At 56.3% G+C, this 16,261-nt stretch overlaps 1 protein-coding gene and 1 long non-coding RNA gene across 8 annotated transcripts in view; one reads left to right on the forward strand and one right to left on the reverse strand.

The window, feature by feature from the left end:
• Positions 1-10,462, forward strand: part of CACNG4 (calcium voltage-gated channel auxiliary subunit gamma 4) — a 56,098-nt gene extending 45,636 nt beyond the window's left edge. Inside the window, exons 3-4 of the mRNA XM_035026217.1 lie at positions 4,385-4,525; positions 8,311-10,462. Of these exons, the coding sequence (XP_034882108.1) occupies positions 4,385-4,525; positions 8,311-8,849 (680 nt within the window). The 3' untranslated portion in view covers positions 8,850-10,462. The remainder of the gene's footprint in view (positions 1-4,384; positions 4,526-8,310) is intronic.
• LOC118024351 overlaps positions 1-16,261 on the reverse strand; it is a 52,987-nt gene that overhangs the window by 26,491 nt on the left and 10,235 nt on the right. Inside the window, exon 3 of one of the 7 annotated variants that reach the window (XR_004683088.1) lies at positions 5,536-5,911. The exons of the other annotated variants lie outside the window; for them this stretch is intronic. This is a non-coding gene — a long non-coding RNA (uncharacterized LOC118024351). Of the gene's footprint in view, positions 1-5,535; positions 5,912-16,261 lie in introns of those variants that run through there. 7 annotated transcript variants of the gene reach the window in all.

Consider the following 16,261-nt stretch of genomic DNA (forward strand, 5'->3'; position numbering starts at 1 on the left):
ACTGGAACTCGCAGCATATCCTGGACAAGGACAAACCCTGTCCCACACCCCAGAGCCGGATCTCACCCCTGGGCCTGTGAATACCTCCCTGGGAAGAAGGATGGAGCCACAGCCAGGGAAGGGGCCTGGAAATGGAAGAACAGCACCATTTTGAGGCTACTTTCCCTTTCCCATTAGCTAAGACACACACAGAGCTGCTCACAGCATCCCCCTCGGGGGCCGGGGCCTGGCTTCATTTATGGAGAATCGATATCAGCGTCCTCGCAGGGAGCAGAATTCACTCTGCACCTGCTTATGGATCGTTTGGGTTTTGTTTTTTTTCCTAAGAGAAAGGATTTGGGTTCTGAGTCATCTGGTGAAAAAGTACAGCGTGTGGTTCCCATGGAGCCTGGGGAAGTGTTGGGCAGCTCTGGCCGAGCCCAGGACCTGAAAAATTTTGGCTAGATCTGCCTCCCAACCCTCCTCCCTCACCTTCTCTTCTTCTTCTTGCCTGTCCTTTCTTTCTGCTTTCTGTGGGGCCAACACTGAAGCAAGCAAATGATATTCCATAGGGCCACCGCAAATGGCCATGCATCTCACACACTGCTCAAGGAATGCCACGTACATAGACTATGGTATAAATGACACCCTTGAGTTGTACAGTGCGTGGCCTGCACAGCCATCCGGGGCGACCCCTGGTGCTCAGCCTGGTGGGGATGGCTCAACTAGACTGATTCAGAACCTGCCATTCTCTGCCCTACCCTGGGCAATCAGGTGGTTCTTAAGGCTCTGAGAGCAGATTTGCCCCCACTGACCAGCCCCGGGGCTGTGAGGAGTGAGGCATGGAGAAACAAACCATCCCCTCCCCATTTCCCGCTCGAACTTACTTGAAGTTATGGACATTGGTGCTGGCTCTTCCTCTTTACTTCCCTGCCCCTGTCCCCTCTTTGTCCCCAGAGCCCTGCAATCTCTTTCTGGATCGTTCTCATGACTAGCGACCCAGAGGTCAGATGATGTAGCTTTCTGAGGTCCCAGCAGGAAGCAGATGGTTTGCTCAGAGCGGGTGAATGAAGGGTAGCTAGTGAAGGACTATTTACAAAGGTGTGGGCAGGGTTAAAGAAAACTCACGGGGGAAGGTGAAAACACCAGGGCTAACAGCCAAAGGAGCCCTTCCGCTCCCGGGCCTGAGCAGGTGAGGAAAGCAGGTATGGGAGCTGGGAAGAGTGAAGCCGCGAGGACGGGGCTGCCCAGCAGGAGCTACGGCTTTTAGGAAGGAAGGCAGCCACCTCACTGCAGCCCCCAGGAAGGAAGCTAAGGGGATAACACTCCCCCCGCGCGCTCCTCCCAAAGCCAGAGGCAAGGGAGCCCAAGGATTCCGTGCATGGCTTGTGCCTCCCGGGGCCCAGGGCAGGGGGCAGAAAGTTGGAACAAGGATGGGGAGGGGCAGATCAGGAATTGGTCCTGAAACGAGGTTCAGAGTGCAGGTAGCTGAGAGCTTCAGCCAGAAAAAGCAAGCAACATCCCGGGACAGGCCAAGGTCACGGTCACCGTGCCTATCGCCCCTGATTCCCAATATGCGGTCCTCTGGTCCCCAGACTACTGTGATCCCAAAAATGTGTAGACGCACAGGAGAGAGAGACAAGGGTCATGAGAGTTCATCTAATCACCCATTGAACAAAAAGTGATTAGGGACCTACATGCCAGGCACTGTATTAAGCATGTGGGGGTACTGCACTGAACAAAACAGGGCTCTGCCATCCTGGTGTTGACATTCCAGTGGAGAACAGGTGGGTCAGAGAAGGTCACAGAAGGTTCCATGGTGTCTGCCTGTGGGAGAGCCTGCTGGGGTGCAGCTTAGCTGTCCGGGCACAGGGGATCAGCCCCGACAGGTCCGAGGCTGTGCTCCTCACACCCTGTCTTCGACAATTCAAGAACAAGGTCAGCCTTCGGGCTGTGCGTTCTGAAGTCTTCCAGAGAAACCAGGCTTGTGCATTGAGTTCCATAACCATCAGAGGGCTTCCTCCTGGCCTTGGGGCTCTGGCAGTGCCCCCCCTGGTTGGTAGACCGCCCCACACCCTGCCTGCCATGTCTTTTCCACTGGCCCCACTGGCCCCAGGGACGCCCGTCCGCCCTGCCCTGCACCTGGTGCCCCTTTTCCAGGCTCCGCACTTTCCCATCAGGTGGCTGGTTTCTGTGCTAAGCCCAGCCGAGCAGTGTGAGGGCTGTCCAGAGGCCATGGTGTGCCTGTGAGTGAGTTAGAAGGAGCTGCCCGTCCTCTAGACAGACACAGGTTCTCGCCAGGGCTTGATGTGGACCTCAGCCCCGCTCGTCCTTCAGCTCTGTGCAAGACCCAACCCGCACCACTGTCCACAGTGACCCCCGCTGGTGTCTGCACATCCGGAGCTTGGGGATGAGCCCGTGTGGCAAAGGACAGGTACACACAGGACTTACGTGGGCAGGATGGATGGCTCTGAGCCAAGTCTGACCTCAGGGACCTCAGAGGCCCTGGGCTTCCTCCTCCCCAGCCCTTCCAACCTGCCTGCAGAACGAGAACATCTAGGGGGAGTTGATCCCGGATTTTTCTGGCCAGCATGGCTCAGAGGCATGTTTCCAAAGCCCATGGGAAGCCTCCTCCCAGAGCCTGTGGCTGCGAGAAGGCAGAGGAAGGAGGAGGAGGTGCCAGAGAGAAGAGCTTTATTTAATGCCCCCAACAAAGCCCCCTCTGTGAAGCAGGGCACACACTGGTGGGCTTACAAGAAAGGAGACAAATGCTGCCTTCAGAGCCTGAGAGGCCACAAACTGGCTCAGCTGGCTCAGGAGTTGGCGCCTGCCAGGGCTCCCAGGCTCACTGTCCCCTGCTGGGGCCACCATGGGTCTGTGTAGCCAGGATTTCTACTAGGCTGGGAGACCCGCAGGCGCCTCAGGCAGGCTGAGCTCGGGGCTCGTCCCGGTGCCCCCCAGCCAGACGCTAAGGAAGAGGGACCCAGGTCCCCGGAGCCCCTCAGAAGCACAGGGAGTGTACTCTTTTCCTAGGGCCACCAGGGTCAAGTGCCAAAGCTAGGCAGCTTCAAACAACAGGAATTAACTCTCTCGGTGTGGAGGCTGAAGACTTCAAGGGGTGGTGGCCGGGCTGCGCTCCATCCACGGGGCCCCAAGGAGAAGCTGTCCTTGCCTCTCCCAGCATCTGCGGCTCCCAGCTCTCCTCGACTTGGGGCCACTTCACCCCTTTCTCTGCCTCTGTCTTCACACTGCCACTCCCGCGTGTGCCTCGTCTTCTGCCTGTGTCTCTCCCTCTTCTTACGAGGACACTTGTCCTTGGATTTGGGACCCACCCTAATCTAGGATAGTGTCGTCTTGAGATCCTTAATTTAATCACATCTGCAAAGACCTTTTATCCAAATACAAGTCACATTCGTAGGTTCCCATGGTTAGGACTTGGTCATATCTGGGGGCGGGAAGAATTCAACCCCCACGGATAGGTATTACTACTCTCCCAGGTTATAAAAGAGGGGACTGACGTCAGAAGTCCGCTGCCCTGGCCATCCCCCTAGTCAGTGGTGGAGCAAATGTGCAGATCTCGCTCTGCTGGGCAGCGAGGTCCACTCATGTCCCACTCTGTTCAGCTACCTCCTCCTCTGGGACCTCGGGAGGTCCCGTGCTTCCGTGTCCCTGTCTGTCATCTGGGTATGATGACAGTGTGAAGACACTAGAGAGAAAAGCTGTCCCTCAGGAAGTGCGTGCTATGGCCAGGCTCTGGGCTAAGTCCCTTATTTGTACAAAACCAAGCATAGGATGTAGGTACTACGGTGAACCGCTTTCTACAAATGGGGGAGCTCAGTTTTAGGGGAAATGATTTGACCAAAGCCCCATAGCCGGCATGTCATGGAGCAGACCCAGATCCACCTGAAGCCAAAGCCTGTGTTCTCAGCTACCCATCAGAGCTACCTCTTGTGGACACCACTTTCCAGCCTTCCAGAAGCTTCTTAGAGATAGTGTCCGTGAAAGTCTCAGTGGGCTGTGAGGTCTCATCTGAATGGAAGGCAGACCAGCGTTTTCATGGCTGTCATTGTTGCTCCCGGATGCCATTGAGGGGCTCTCCTGCCTTCGGGCTGGCAGAAGTGTGACCCACACCCAGGGAGAGCCTAAGTGAGCTACGGGCAGACGCGACCCCAGGCCACCCGGCATCCTGCAGGGAGTGACCAGCAGGCCTGGGCCATCACTTGAGTCTGGTCCAGCCGCCCCCACCCGGCCAGCTCCCAACCCACCGTGGTCCCCAGGGCCTGATGGGAACCTTCCAGGTCAGGGGAAGGGCCCCGAGCTTCAGGGCTCCGGGCCAGTGCCCATGGCCATGCCCCGGATGGCAGCCCCTCTCACTGCCCTCTGCTCTGTCTCCTGCCCAACCCAGGCATCGTGCGCGCCTCCAGCGTCTTCCCCATCCTCAGCACCATCCTGCTGCTGCTTGGCGGGCTCTGCATCGGCGCCGGAAGGTTCTACAGCCACAAGAACAACATCGTCCTCAGCGCAGGCATCCTCTTTGTGGCTGCAGGTGGGCTGCCAGCTCTGTGCCCCCTGCACAGTGTGCACGTCCTGGTGCGTGCACGGGGGGCGGGGCGGATATAAAGTCACTTCTCGTAACTGAGTTCAGACATCCAGGTGTGAGGGGGGCCGGAGCGGAGAGTGGGGAGCAACTGCTCAATGGGCATGGGGGTCTCCTCTTGGCATGACGAAAAATGTTCTGGACCTAGACAGTGGTGGTGGGTGCTCAACATTGTAGATGTAGCCAACGCCACTGACTTGTGCACTTTAAAGGGTTAATTTGTGTTCTGTGAAAAACGTAAGTAAGTCCAAGTGTGCAAAGTGCCCCAAGGGGACAGTGCTGGTGCCTCACAAGCCTGTGATGGGGAAGCCTGGCTGAGTCGGGGGAGGGGGTGGGCAGGGAGGTACCCAGAGGGAGTCAACGAAGCCAGGACCTGCAGGAGCTGACCAGGTGAGGACAGGGTGAAGGGGGTATGGAACTGGCACAGCGACCCAGTGAAAACCCACAGAGCTGTGGGCGACAGTAACACACCCTTGCCTACCTGGCCCCAAATGGCTTCACCCTGTCACCCCTCTGAGTCTCGGTGGAGACACTTCAGCGCATGTCTTGCCACTGAAGACATGGGAGAAATCCAAGCCGGAAGTGGGTCTCAGAGCTGGTCCCTGGCCGGCAGGTGCATATACACAGTCCAGGACAAAACCCCGGGTCTTCTGGCCTGAGTCTCTGGGGGAGCCTTGAGGGGGCACCTGCCGGGGCAGAATTTGGCCAGTGGCATCCTGGAAGCTCCAGGCAGCACCGGTGGAGTTCAGATAAACTCGCAACAAGGGTCCCTGTCAGGAGAAACAGGACCTGCCTGCTGTCTTAGGCCTTCTAGTACCTGTTTGAGATATGTTACAAAGTTCAAGGATTCTTTTTTTTTAAGATTTTATTTATTTATTTGAGAGAGAGAGCATGGGGGGTGGGGCAGAGGGAGAGGGAGAAGAAGACTCCCCGCTGAGCAGGGGGCACGACATGGGGTTCGATCCCAGGACCCTGGGATCGTGACCTGAGCCGAAGGCAGATGCTTAACCGAGCCACCCAAGCGCCCTGAGTTCAGTGATTCTTTCCTAAATTGTTATCATAGCTCCTTGCAAAGCCTTAACAGTGTTCTTGCTTTCAAAGCATCTTTTTTCTGACCCCAGTCTGGGGAGGCAGCCCTAACTTGGCCTGAGCTCTGCATCCTACAGCAGCCCAGGAGTCCCGTGATGGTGACAATGAGAATCCAAGTAACGGCGGTGGTCGCTGGTGGTCCTTGGTGGTCAAGCTTCCTTCGCTGAGGACAGCGGCGGGGGGACTGGAGGGGGGTTGGAAGGGCCTCACGGTGCCCGAGCCCATCTTGTCCTCTCTGCATGGTGTCTGTGAGAGAGGGAAGGTGACTTCGGGGTCAAAGCAGTTAAGGGACTGGCTCAAAATCTTTCAGTCAGCTTCTTATGCTCCTTCCTCGACATCACTTCTGCTTCTGTGTCCTTCCAAGGCAATGAATAATGTGTGTGTGTGTGTGTGTGTCTGTCTGTCTGTCTGTCTGTCTGAGGGGGTTGTACGTGTGTCAGGGGTGGAGGGTGTGCACGTGTGTGTGTTGGCAAGGAGAGCCTGAGTGTAGAGTCTCCTTCTTGGCCAGGTCCCCATCCCTTTCCTTCTTGTCCCCTCCAGGGGCAGAGGTGGGGGGAAAGGGGTATACCCCATTCTCTCTCCTCCTTTGAGCCCCCAGATTTCTGAAGGTGTGAACCGTTAAAGAAGTCCCTGCCATGAGGTTTGAGTCCTGTCCCCTTTCCTTTCCCCACGGAAGGGAAAGAAGACTTGCAGCAACACCAGCTACCACATATTAAGGCCATGTGCCAAGTGCTCAGGGAGCACAACCACAGCATCCCAGATTCTGAGGAGGCCGTCAGGTGGCCCAGGTGGCTTCCCTGAGGTCACATGGTTGTAGGGACACAGGCCGTGCCCAGCGCTGTCAGCCTCCACTGTAAGGTGCCCTATGCCGCTGCCCATCTCCCCAGGAGGAACCATACAAAGCCATATCCAGAGGCTCCGGGTCACCAGAGGCGCTGTGGAGTCCCAGGCCCGGGGACACTCAGCTAAAAACATGGGTCGAGAGAGGAGAGGAAGCAGGGACGAGGAGCAATCACGGCAGGCAAGCAAGGCGATGTTCATTTGTTCCTGTTCATTCCCTGGTTTATGGAAGCTTTGATCTTGGGCCAAGGCAGTGGCAGGCCAGGGCTCATGCATAGGGCCCCCAGCTCCAGACCACTCCAGCCCCAGCAGTGAGGTGAGATGGGCCCCTAAAGCATTTGAGGCGGGAAATGGTCAGAGCCTGGGGACAGGTATGGTTCAAAGGCTGGGAGAGCCTGGTGCACACCATCCACACTGGGATCTCTGCAACAGGCGACTGGACAAAGGACGTGGCAGTTCATAGACCATACAACACATTACTTCACAATGAAACACAACGGTTATGACAGAATGTAAAAGCATGCTCCCTGTGTGCCAAGTGCTATTTTAAGTGCTATGTATATATTAGCTCATTTAATCCTCACATCTGCCCTATGAAGCGCATACCACGGGGATGCCCACTTTGCATGTGAGAATTCTGAGACACGGGAAGTTGAGTAATAAATTATAGGCTGCGGAGGCATTTTGTGCGGGGCGGTGACTCTGAATTCAAAACACAACATGGTACCCTGGGTGGATCCCGGAACAGAAAAAGAACACCGGTGGAAACCCCAGTGAAATCCAAGTAAAACCTGGAGAGTAGTGAGTAGTAACGGACCAGGGGGGGTTCCTGGTTGTGACAGACATACACGGTAATGTCGGCTGTTCACGGGGGAAACCGGGTGAGGAGGTAGAAAGGCGCTCTCCGTACTCTCTTCACAACTTTTCAGTACGTCTGACATCCCCAAAGTTTATTTTTGAGTTCTTAAATGCACCCAATGAAGCAGCAGTTTCACGTCAAGGAATTCTTCCCGCAGTTGTAGTCATGCGTGTGTGGGATGGTGTGGACACAAGGATGTCCATGACAACTCTGCACAGCGGAGGGCTGGAAGCTCCCTGAACGTCCACAGCAGAGGCCTGGTTACATGTCTGTGCAGTGGCCGCCACATGCACTCAGAAAGACAGACAGCTCTCTGTCCTGACGTGGCACCATCTGCCAGGTGGACTGTTCCAGGAAGAGGCAAGGGGACAAAGAGTATTGTGCAAAGAAAAAAATAGATGGGGGTGTGTGTGTGTGTGTGAAAGAGAGAGAGAGAGGGAGGGAGGGAGGGAGAGAGACTGGACATAACAATGATATAAGAAAGAAGAACAGGGGCGTCTGGGTGGCTCAGGCGGTTAAGCGTCTGCCTTCGGCTCAGGTCATGATCCCAGGGTCCTGGGATCGAGTCCCGCATCGGGCTCCCTGCTTGGCGGGAAGCCTGCTTCTCCCTCTCCCTCTGATCCTCCTCCCTGCTTGTGCGCTCTCTCTCTCTCTCTCAAAAAAATAAGTAAAATCCTAGAAAGAGAGAAAGAAAGAAAGAGAGAGGAAGGGTAGCCGCCTTCAGGAGGGGAAGTGGGCAGCCAAGTGCCTGAGCTTTATTGCACACCGCATCTGAACTTTTACTTTACTACCCATTCAAAACCAATTACTTAAAAGAAAAGTTGGCGACCAGAAGAAAGCAACGCCTGTCCAAGGGAGCGTGGCCACCAGCCCCTCCTCTGTTTGTCCAGCTGCGGGTCTGACCTCTGCCTCACCCCCCCCCCACCCCTTTCTGCTTCCCTTTCAGGCCTCAGTAACATCATAGGCATCATCGTCTACATTTCCAGCAATGCAGGTGACCCAAGCGACAAGCGTGACGAAGACAAAAAAAACCATTACAACTACGGTTGGTCGTTTTACTTTGGAGCCCTGTCCTTCATTGTGGCCGAGACCGTGGGTGTCCTGGCTGTGAACATTTACATTGAGAAAAATAAAGAGTTGAGATTTAAGACCAAACGGGAGTTCCTCCAGGCTCCCTCCTCGTCCCCCTACGCCCGGATGCCGACCCACAGGTACCGACGGCGGTGTTCGCGGTCCAGCTCCAGGTCCACCGAGGCCTCTCCCTCCAGGGCGGCGTCCCCGGTGGGCCTGAAGATCACCGGGGCCATCCCCATGGGCGAGCTGTCCATGTACACGCTGTCCCGGGAGCCCCTCAAGGTGACCCCCGCCGCCAGCTACAGCCCCGACCAGGAGGCCAGCTTCCTGCAGGTGCACGACTTCTTCCAGCAGGACCTGAAGGAAGGCTTGCACGTCAGCATGCTGAACCGGCGGACGACCCCTGTGTGAGCTGCCCCTTCCTCTCAGCACCGGCCTGTCCCCAGAACAGCTGTGTGGATCCCACACCAGGGCACCTGCCCCTTAAGATGGACCAACAATGGACAGAAGCCAAACCCACCCCTCCCTGGTCTCCGGCAAGTGTCACGGGCTGGCTTGGCACGAAGCCACCCGGGAGACGGGAAATGGAGGCGGAAGGCTGACTTTGTCCCCAGAGAGGGTGTCTGATGCCCCGGGATTCTGAAATCTCCTGAGGCTGCACGGCCTTGAGCGGCCCCAGGGAAAACAAAATCGAGCCATTATCTCCTCTTGGAAACAAATCTTGCCAGAAGAATGGGCTTTCGGGGTCCTCCCTCCCTGCCTGGGTGCTGGGCCACCGGGAGGGCCTCACCGGGCACATGGGGGCCTTTGGACACTGGTCCACTGCTTTCTGATCTGAGGTTTCCATGTCCGTGAGCAGGAAACGAGGAAGCCGAAACTTGCCCCCTTCCTGTCTGTCTATTGTGCGCACTCTCTCTCTCTCTCTCTCTCTGGCAGTGGCCGGTTGTTGAAATAACCGTGATCCTGAGGAGAAAGCCCTGCGGCCAACTGGTGCTTTGGCCTTTGGGCTGTCCTAGGGCCAGCTTCCCTTGACCTGAGGAGACCAAGGCCTCTGGAAGAATCCGCAGAGGGGGAGGCCTTTGCTGGCCGAGGAGGGGGTGGTGTGAGATAAAGGCCGGAGTCTGTTGCTGGCATTCCTGTCCGCGTGTAGAAGTTTCTGCCTCACACAGAAAGGGCAGAACGCACTGATGGTACTTGAGAGTCTGGAAGATTCCACGGGTCCGAGGAAAGGTGGCCATACGGCCTCTTGCTGGGTTGCTCCCCACTGACCGGAGGAGCCACTCTGTCCCTCCTCGGGGAGAGGAAGGGGCAGACCCCCGCAGCCCCCCACACACACCCTGGTATTTGGCAACAGGAGCCTGAACTTCTGATCAAGAAAGGGAGACCCGGGTAAACAGCGACCAAAAAATCATCTCAAACGTCCACTTCCTAAGCGGTCATTAATCCAGATTTATTGCCAGTAGAGGCCAGGAGAGCAAGTGACATTCATTTCTTCATCTTAAAAAGGCAGCAGTCCCTCCCCGACTCCTAGGATTGTGATTCATCCTGCCACCCCCTGAAGGGCTCAGCCGAGAACGTTTGGACGGAAAGGCCCCGCCGTGCTGTCCTTCCTCCTCGGGAGAGGGACATCCCAGCGCCGGGGGGCCTGGGAGGTGGCTCCATGTTTGACGTTCTTTCCATCCACAACCGTTCCTCCCTCTCCTGAAGCGAGCAGAGAACGTGGAAGCGGGTGTGGGTTCAGAAGCAAAACTTTCTGGAACAGGGAGCTCACCCTCTTTTATATCAAACACGTGCTTTCTAAAGACAAATCCTTTCTTACTTTTTGAGACTTGGTAATCCGATCTCGAGCGGTCGTCTGTGGTCCCAGTAGCTGTCCTCCTTAGAAGTGACAAGCAAATTCTTACCTCAGCCACCTGCTCAGCGACGCCCCTCCACCCCCTGGGCGGACTCAGCCCCTTAGGAGTTCAGATCTGGGTCATGGTCATCGCCATCCTCCTTCGCCCCCGCCCCCCCCCGAGAGGAAATCTCCCCGGGGACCCCTCACCTGACCACCCTGGAGTGCGGGCCCGCGGAGGCGCGGTGTGCTGGGGGCCCCTTTGTGCTTGCTCGAAACCCCTTCCTCCCGTTGAGGTTGGCTTTGTGTGGTGGCCTGTCCAAGCATGTGCGGCAGTAAATGCTGGAGTGTCAGGGCTCGTGGCCGGCCCTGCTGGGGGCCAACCCCGTCCCCGTCCTGCCCCCGCCCCGACCACCCTCGGCGCACCCCTCCCCCCATCCAGGACACCATCGCATCAGGCTCAAAGGAAGGGGGCAAAATCTGGGAAGCCACCTCCCAGCGAGGTCCCCAGGCTCTTCTGTCCCTTCCCAAAGCCAGGCAGCCATGCTGTTTCTTCCACCTCCACACTTGCTGCCCTAGAGGTTTCTATCATTCCACGGAGAAAAGCTGTGTTCCGATGAATCCTACCTCTTGCCCAGTCCCAGACAGAGAATGTGGGGCCCACTCTGGGGACCAGGAAAGAGTAGAAAAGCAGTAGCAAAGGAGGACAGAAGAGCAGGGAGGCCCCGGGCTCCTGGCCCCTCGGCCCTGGTCCACCCCTCCTGCCCACCGACCCTCGGCCAGGGCTGCCCAGGGACGTGGGCGGAGCTGGCTCCCTGCCACCTGTCAGTCTGAGACCTGCGGCCTGGGCCTGCCCCCTCCCATCCCACCGCCCTCTCCAACCAGCCCCTGTGTGTTTCACCAGTTAAGCACCTGTGAATCCTGTACCTACTACTGGTTTTGGGTTGTTGGTTTTGTCTTTTTTTTTTTTTAATTAAATAAAAACATTTTTAAAATGTTCTCTTCTTGATGTGGGGGGGCAGAGGGTAGCTAGAGCTCCCCTCAAGTCTTGGTGGGCACTTAGGGCAACCAGTGTCCCTGAGTCTGGGGGGACACGGTGGACCCTCCAGGAGAAGAGGGTCAGGCAGAGTGGATCCTGTGCTGGGCAAGGTGGGTTTCTCTGGCTTCAGCCTGGCTTTAATCGGGTTTCCGAGTGCTGGGCGGTGCCATCCAGGTGTCTCTCTTCGCGGATGGGCTGGAAGGTGGACAGGCCACCCCAGGGCTGCGGTGTGGGCATCCGGGCAGCGAAGCAAGCCTGGCCTGTCTTCAGAACCTTGCAGGGTGGGAGCCAGACAGACGGAACCATAGCCTCGGGGGCCCTAAGCTGCCTGGCTGGCTTCCTAAGGCGTCCAGCCTCCTTTGCCCTCCAGATTCTGAAATGATTAAGAAATAAAGGAGGGCCAAGTACCCCAATGACTGGGAAAGCTGGCCAGGAGAATGTGGTTCCAACCAGAGGCCAGATGGGACCACGCCACCTAATCTCAGGCACAGGAGCCGGCCACCACTGTCCCCAGCCACCAAGGAGGAGTGAGGTCAGGGTCAGCGAGAGGCACAGCGTGACCCCTCTGATCAGGGCAATGTCGACATCCGGTCACAGGCCCCGGCCAGTCACAGCGGACGTCCACCATAAGCCAGGACCTTCACCCTCGCAGACGGGCACTGGCGGGTTGTCAGCCCTACGCTCTTGGGAGGCACGGCGAGGGGATGATTGGTATCCTCCCCTGGTTCTACCCGAGCGGCCGCCCAGGGGGCTTTTAACATCCAAGCACACGTGCCCCTGTCTTCCAGGACCCAGACTGCGGGTTTTCCTCCTACAGCCCCAGGCTTTGGCGCTCCTCCTGGAACCTAGAGGCACTAAACTCTGAGCCTCAGGAAGGCCTTTCTCACCCTGGTCCCAGCAAAGGGAGGGCGAGGTACACCGTCCCCACTCTGGGGGCAGCAGGCACCCCTCCCAGCATGTCTGAACTTTCAACCCCGGCTTTTTGACCCTCTTTCCTCCTGCCTGAGATGGGTACGTGGGGAAACTGAGGTCCCGGATGAGCCACCAAGTACTGGGGCTGGGGGAGTTCAGTCCCCCACCCCCACCAACTGAGCCCCTGCCAAGCTCCAGGCCGATGGCCCCACCAGCCTGAGCCAACGCCACCCAGCACGAGCCCCATGTGCCAAAACTTCCCTGCCTCCTATTTATTCTTAGTCCTCAGGAAACCGGCTCAGCACGAGCTTTGCGGCCGTTCTGGTGGAATCCCACGGCAGTCTGAATGTAGGGGCAGGGTACGGCCTCCAACGTGGGGCTCACGGGGTCACGACTCTGCCAACTAAAAACTCTGCCACCCTAATCCGCAGCGTTAGATCCACAAGAACTGACACAAAAGGGGCCCCCCCATTCTTCCCTTCACTTACATCACTCAGAGCAGGCTACCAGCATAACGAAAAGCCCCCACTCGTAGCATGGCTTAATGCAACAGAAGCTTCCTTCTCACTCATGTCAAGTCCAACCAACGGGGCGGGAGGGGGCGTGCTGTGCTTCACACATTCAGAGGTAAAGACCCATCCTGTGGAGGCTCACTCAGCCTCGATATAGGCTTCCCACGTCGCCCTGGCATGGACATCCAGCAGCCCGATGGAGGAGACAGAGGGCAGGTGATCTTGGGAATAGGGGAGTCTTGTGGGGACATTTACTTGACCAGGAAGCTGTGGCTTCCCCTTCTGCTCATGTGCCGTTGGCCAGAACTCAGTAACGCAGTCATGTCTCTAAGAGCCAGGGAAGATGGGAAATGTAGTCCCACCCAGGGGAAAGAAAACCGGTTAGGCGAACAACTGGCCAGTCTCAGCTCCCTGGTCTATGTCTTTCAGTACCGACCTCTTTTGCCTCCCCCACCACCAATCTTTGGGGGAATGCGCCCTCGACACGGACACTTTGGGACTGCATCCACCTCTGTGTGGCCTGAGCCCTCCTTCAGCGCCAGTGGGATGCCTGGCCTCTTCTCTGCTCCAGATGCCCCATCTGTAAAATGGGCCCAGGCTCCCTTCTCCCGAGGTTTGGAGGAAGAGGCTTGCACCTGCGCCTTGACCCAAACGAGAACCACGGAATCACTGGACATCCCGCCCAACAGCAGGGGTAGGCACTTTAGGAATTATCTCATTTGAGGTATTCATCCTAGAAGAGGAAATAAGCCTGAAGAGGGAAGGAGGGACCAAGGAAGAATAAGCAGGAGGAAGGAAATCCTTTTTGAGGATGTTCACCAGGATCATGAAAGGGAGATGCCACTGGCCCAGTGGTTCTCAAGCAGGGGTGATTTTGTTCTCCGAGGGACACCTGCCAGTGTCTAGAGACATTTTTGGCTGTCACAACTTGAAAGAGGGGGTGCTCCTGGCATCTAGTGCGTGGAGGCTAGGGATGTTGCTCAACATATCACACCTTCACCCCACACGCCAGGAAGGATCCGGTCCAAATGTCAATAATGCCAGAAACCGTGCACCGGCCTGATTCTACAGCGAGGGAGACTAAGGCACTGGTGGGTGAGGTCCCTGGCGCCAAGATCACCCGCGAGGTTTTGGTATTTGCATCGACGCTGTGGACATATTAGGAAAACTCATCCGTTTATTTCCAGGATTTCCTTTCCCTGCGACACTTTCTTTTTTTTTTTTTTTTTAAGATTTTATTTATTTATTTGAGAGAGAGAATGAGAGACAGAGAGCACGAGAGGGAAGAGGGTCAGAGGGAGTAGCAGACCCCCCGCCGAGCAGGGAGCCCGATGCGGGACTCGATCCCGGGACTCCAGGATCATGACCTGAGCCGAAGGCAGTCACTTAACCGACTGAGCCACCCAGGCGCCCCAACCCTGCGACACTTTCTAATTGTTGCCTTTCTCCTTTTCGCTTCTGAGCCAGCAGTTTGGGTAACAGATAGGTTGTGGCAGAAGGAAATGGGAAAACATCCACCTGTCCTGGGTGAGGGTGGGGGTGCCTGGGTTTGGGGTCAAAAGGCTGACTGAATCCAACCAAACAGGTCACCGGAGAACAAGCCCAGCAACCCAGCCCAGCTCGAGGCTGGGCCGCACCCACCCGGCAGCTGCAGGGACGGGGCCCGGAGCCGGAAAGACCGGCTCACCGGCAGGCAGCACTGGGCTAGGCCCCCAACATCTCAGAGCCCCCCGTTCCGTCCTCCTGGGTCAGATGAGGAGGGGGCGCTTCCCTCCCAGGGTTATTGGAAGAATGAATAAAACTTAAACGAGGAAAAGTACATAAATACCCCAGCTCAGCAAGGAGAATTAACAGTGAGCTTTCAGGAGTGTTGGCTTCTCCAGATGGACTGTTCTAGAACAGCCCTCAGAGGTGGTGCTCTGAGAGCCAGGCCCGCAGGGTGCCGTGCCCACTGCACTTTGGTTTGGGAGACACCTGTCATCCAGCCGATCCAACACAGTGCAGCGCCCCTGGGAAAGGGCTCCTGTCGCAGCCGCTTCTCTGGCTGGAGCCCATTCATTTCCCCCCTCAGTGGTCTCCAGGCCACCAAGTGGTAGAGGACACAGCTGCCACATGGCTCCTGCCTTCTTCGAAGCTTCTACAGGCCCCCAAACCTTACTAGGGCCTTTCCAGTTCCTCACGGGCCATGCAGGCTGCAAGAGCCCAGTCCTGACCACTTTCAGGTGCCCCCAGGCTACACGAGAAGGTCTGGGGTATCCTAGCATGAGGCTGGCACAGAGGAGCAGCCTGGGGTGGGGGGGGGGGGGGGGGGGGGAGGGGAGGCCTCCTTGCAGGGAGCTCAGAGCCAGCACGTGGCTTCAGCTCCCTGCACTCGTTCCTAATATAGCACCCCTGGCTGCCCAGCCCTAGACATGAGGGGTGGGGTGAGGGACTGAGGGTAGGAGAGGCACTCAGGGACCTTAGAATCCAAAGGGGGAGATGAGGCCCATACACCCGATACAGATATTTTTAAACTTGCAGCTTCCAACAAAACTGCCAGTACCACCTCAGGAACAGAAGTCTGCCATGGAAGAGGTTTACAAGTGCTTTTCCTTGTGCTTACAACTGCAGGACAGGGACCTTGGAAGGACCTACTTCCTGACCTTTGTCCCCTGACAAGTTTTCTCGGACATGCATGAACCCCTGTGGGATCTCCAGGATCCACAAATTAAATTGCAAAGAGCTAGGTCCTTTTTAAAACAAATACTATGTTTTCCTAATCCTAAGAGTATTCCCTTTTACCTTTAAAAATCTGAAAAATACAGAGAAATTAAAGAAGAAAACCGTATCAGCCAAAATCCCACTACCCAAGATGTAAACACAAGTATAAACTTTCAGTGCACCCCAATGCATGTCGGGGTGTGGCTTAATATGCTGCCTCTGCTCACCAGTTTTCATCATGGGAATCTTCCCGGGTCTTTTTTTTTTTTTTTTTAAGATTTGTTTATTTATTTTAGAGAAAGACAGAGCTCATGTGTGTGAGTAGGGGGAGGGGCAGAGGGAGAGAGAGAATCTCAAGCAGACTCCCCACTGAGCACAGAACCCAACTGAGGCTCCACGCAGGGCTCCATCTCACGACCCTGAGATCATGACCTGAGCTGAAATCAAGAGTCAGATGCTTACCCCACTGAGCCACTCGGGTGCCCCTTCCTATGTCTTTAAATATTCCTCAAAACCACAGTCTTTAACGGCTGCACAAAACAGAGATGTTGCCATTTATCTGACTCGTGTCCTATTGCTGGACATAGCTTATTTGCTCCCTAGATCTTAAATGGTGTCTGAATGGGGCCAAAGTGCTGGGATTCTCAGGATGCATTTGGTTAAGATCTGGTGACTTCTCACTATGAACTTCTGGCTCAGCTTTGTCCTACAGCCTGATGGAAAGGTCAGACTCCTTATCCACCCCGAAAGACACTCAGGATCTTGTTGACATGCACACCTGGGTGTCTAGGCTGGGGGGATAACAGCCTCCCCTCCCCAGTAGCTG

The sequence above is a fragment of the Mirounga leonina genome, unplaced genomic scaffold, assembly GCF_011800145.1.
Source record: "Mirounga leonina isolate KUSES-001 unplaced genomic scaffold, KU_Mleo_1.0 Mir_197, whole genome shotgun sequence".
Classification (NCBI taxonomy): Eukaryota; Metazoa; Chordata; class Mammalia; order Carnivora; family Phocidae; genus Mirounga; species Mirounga leonina.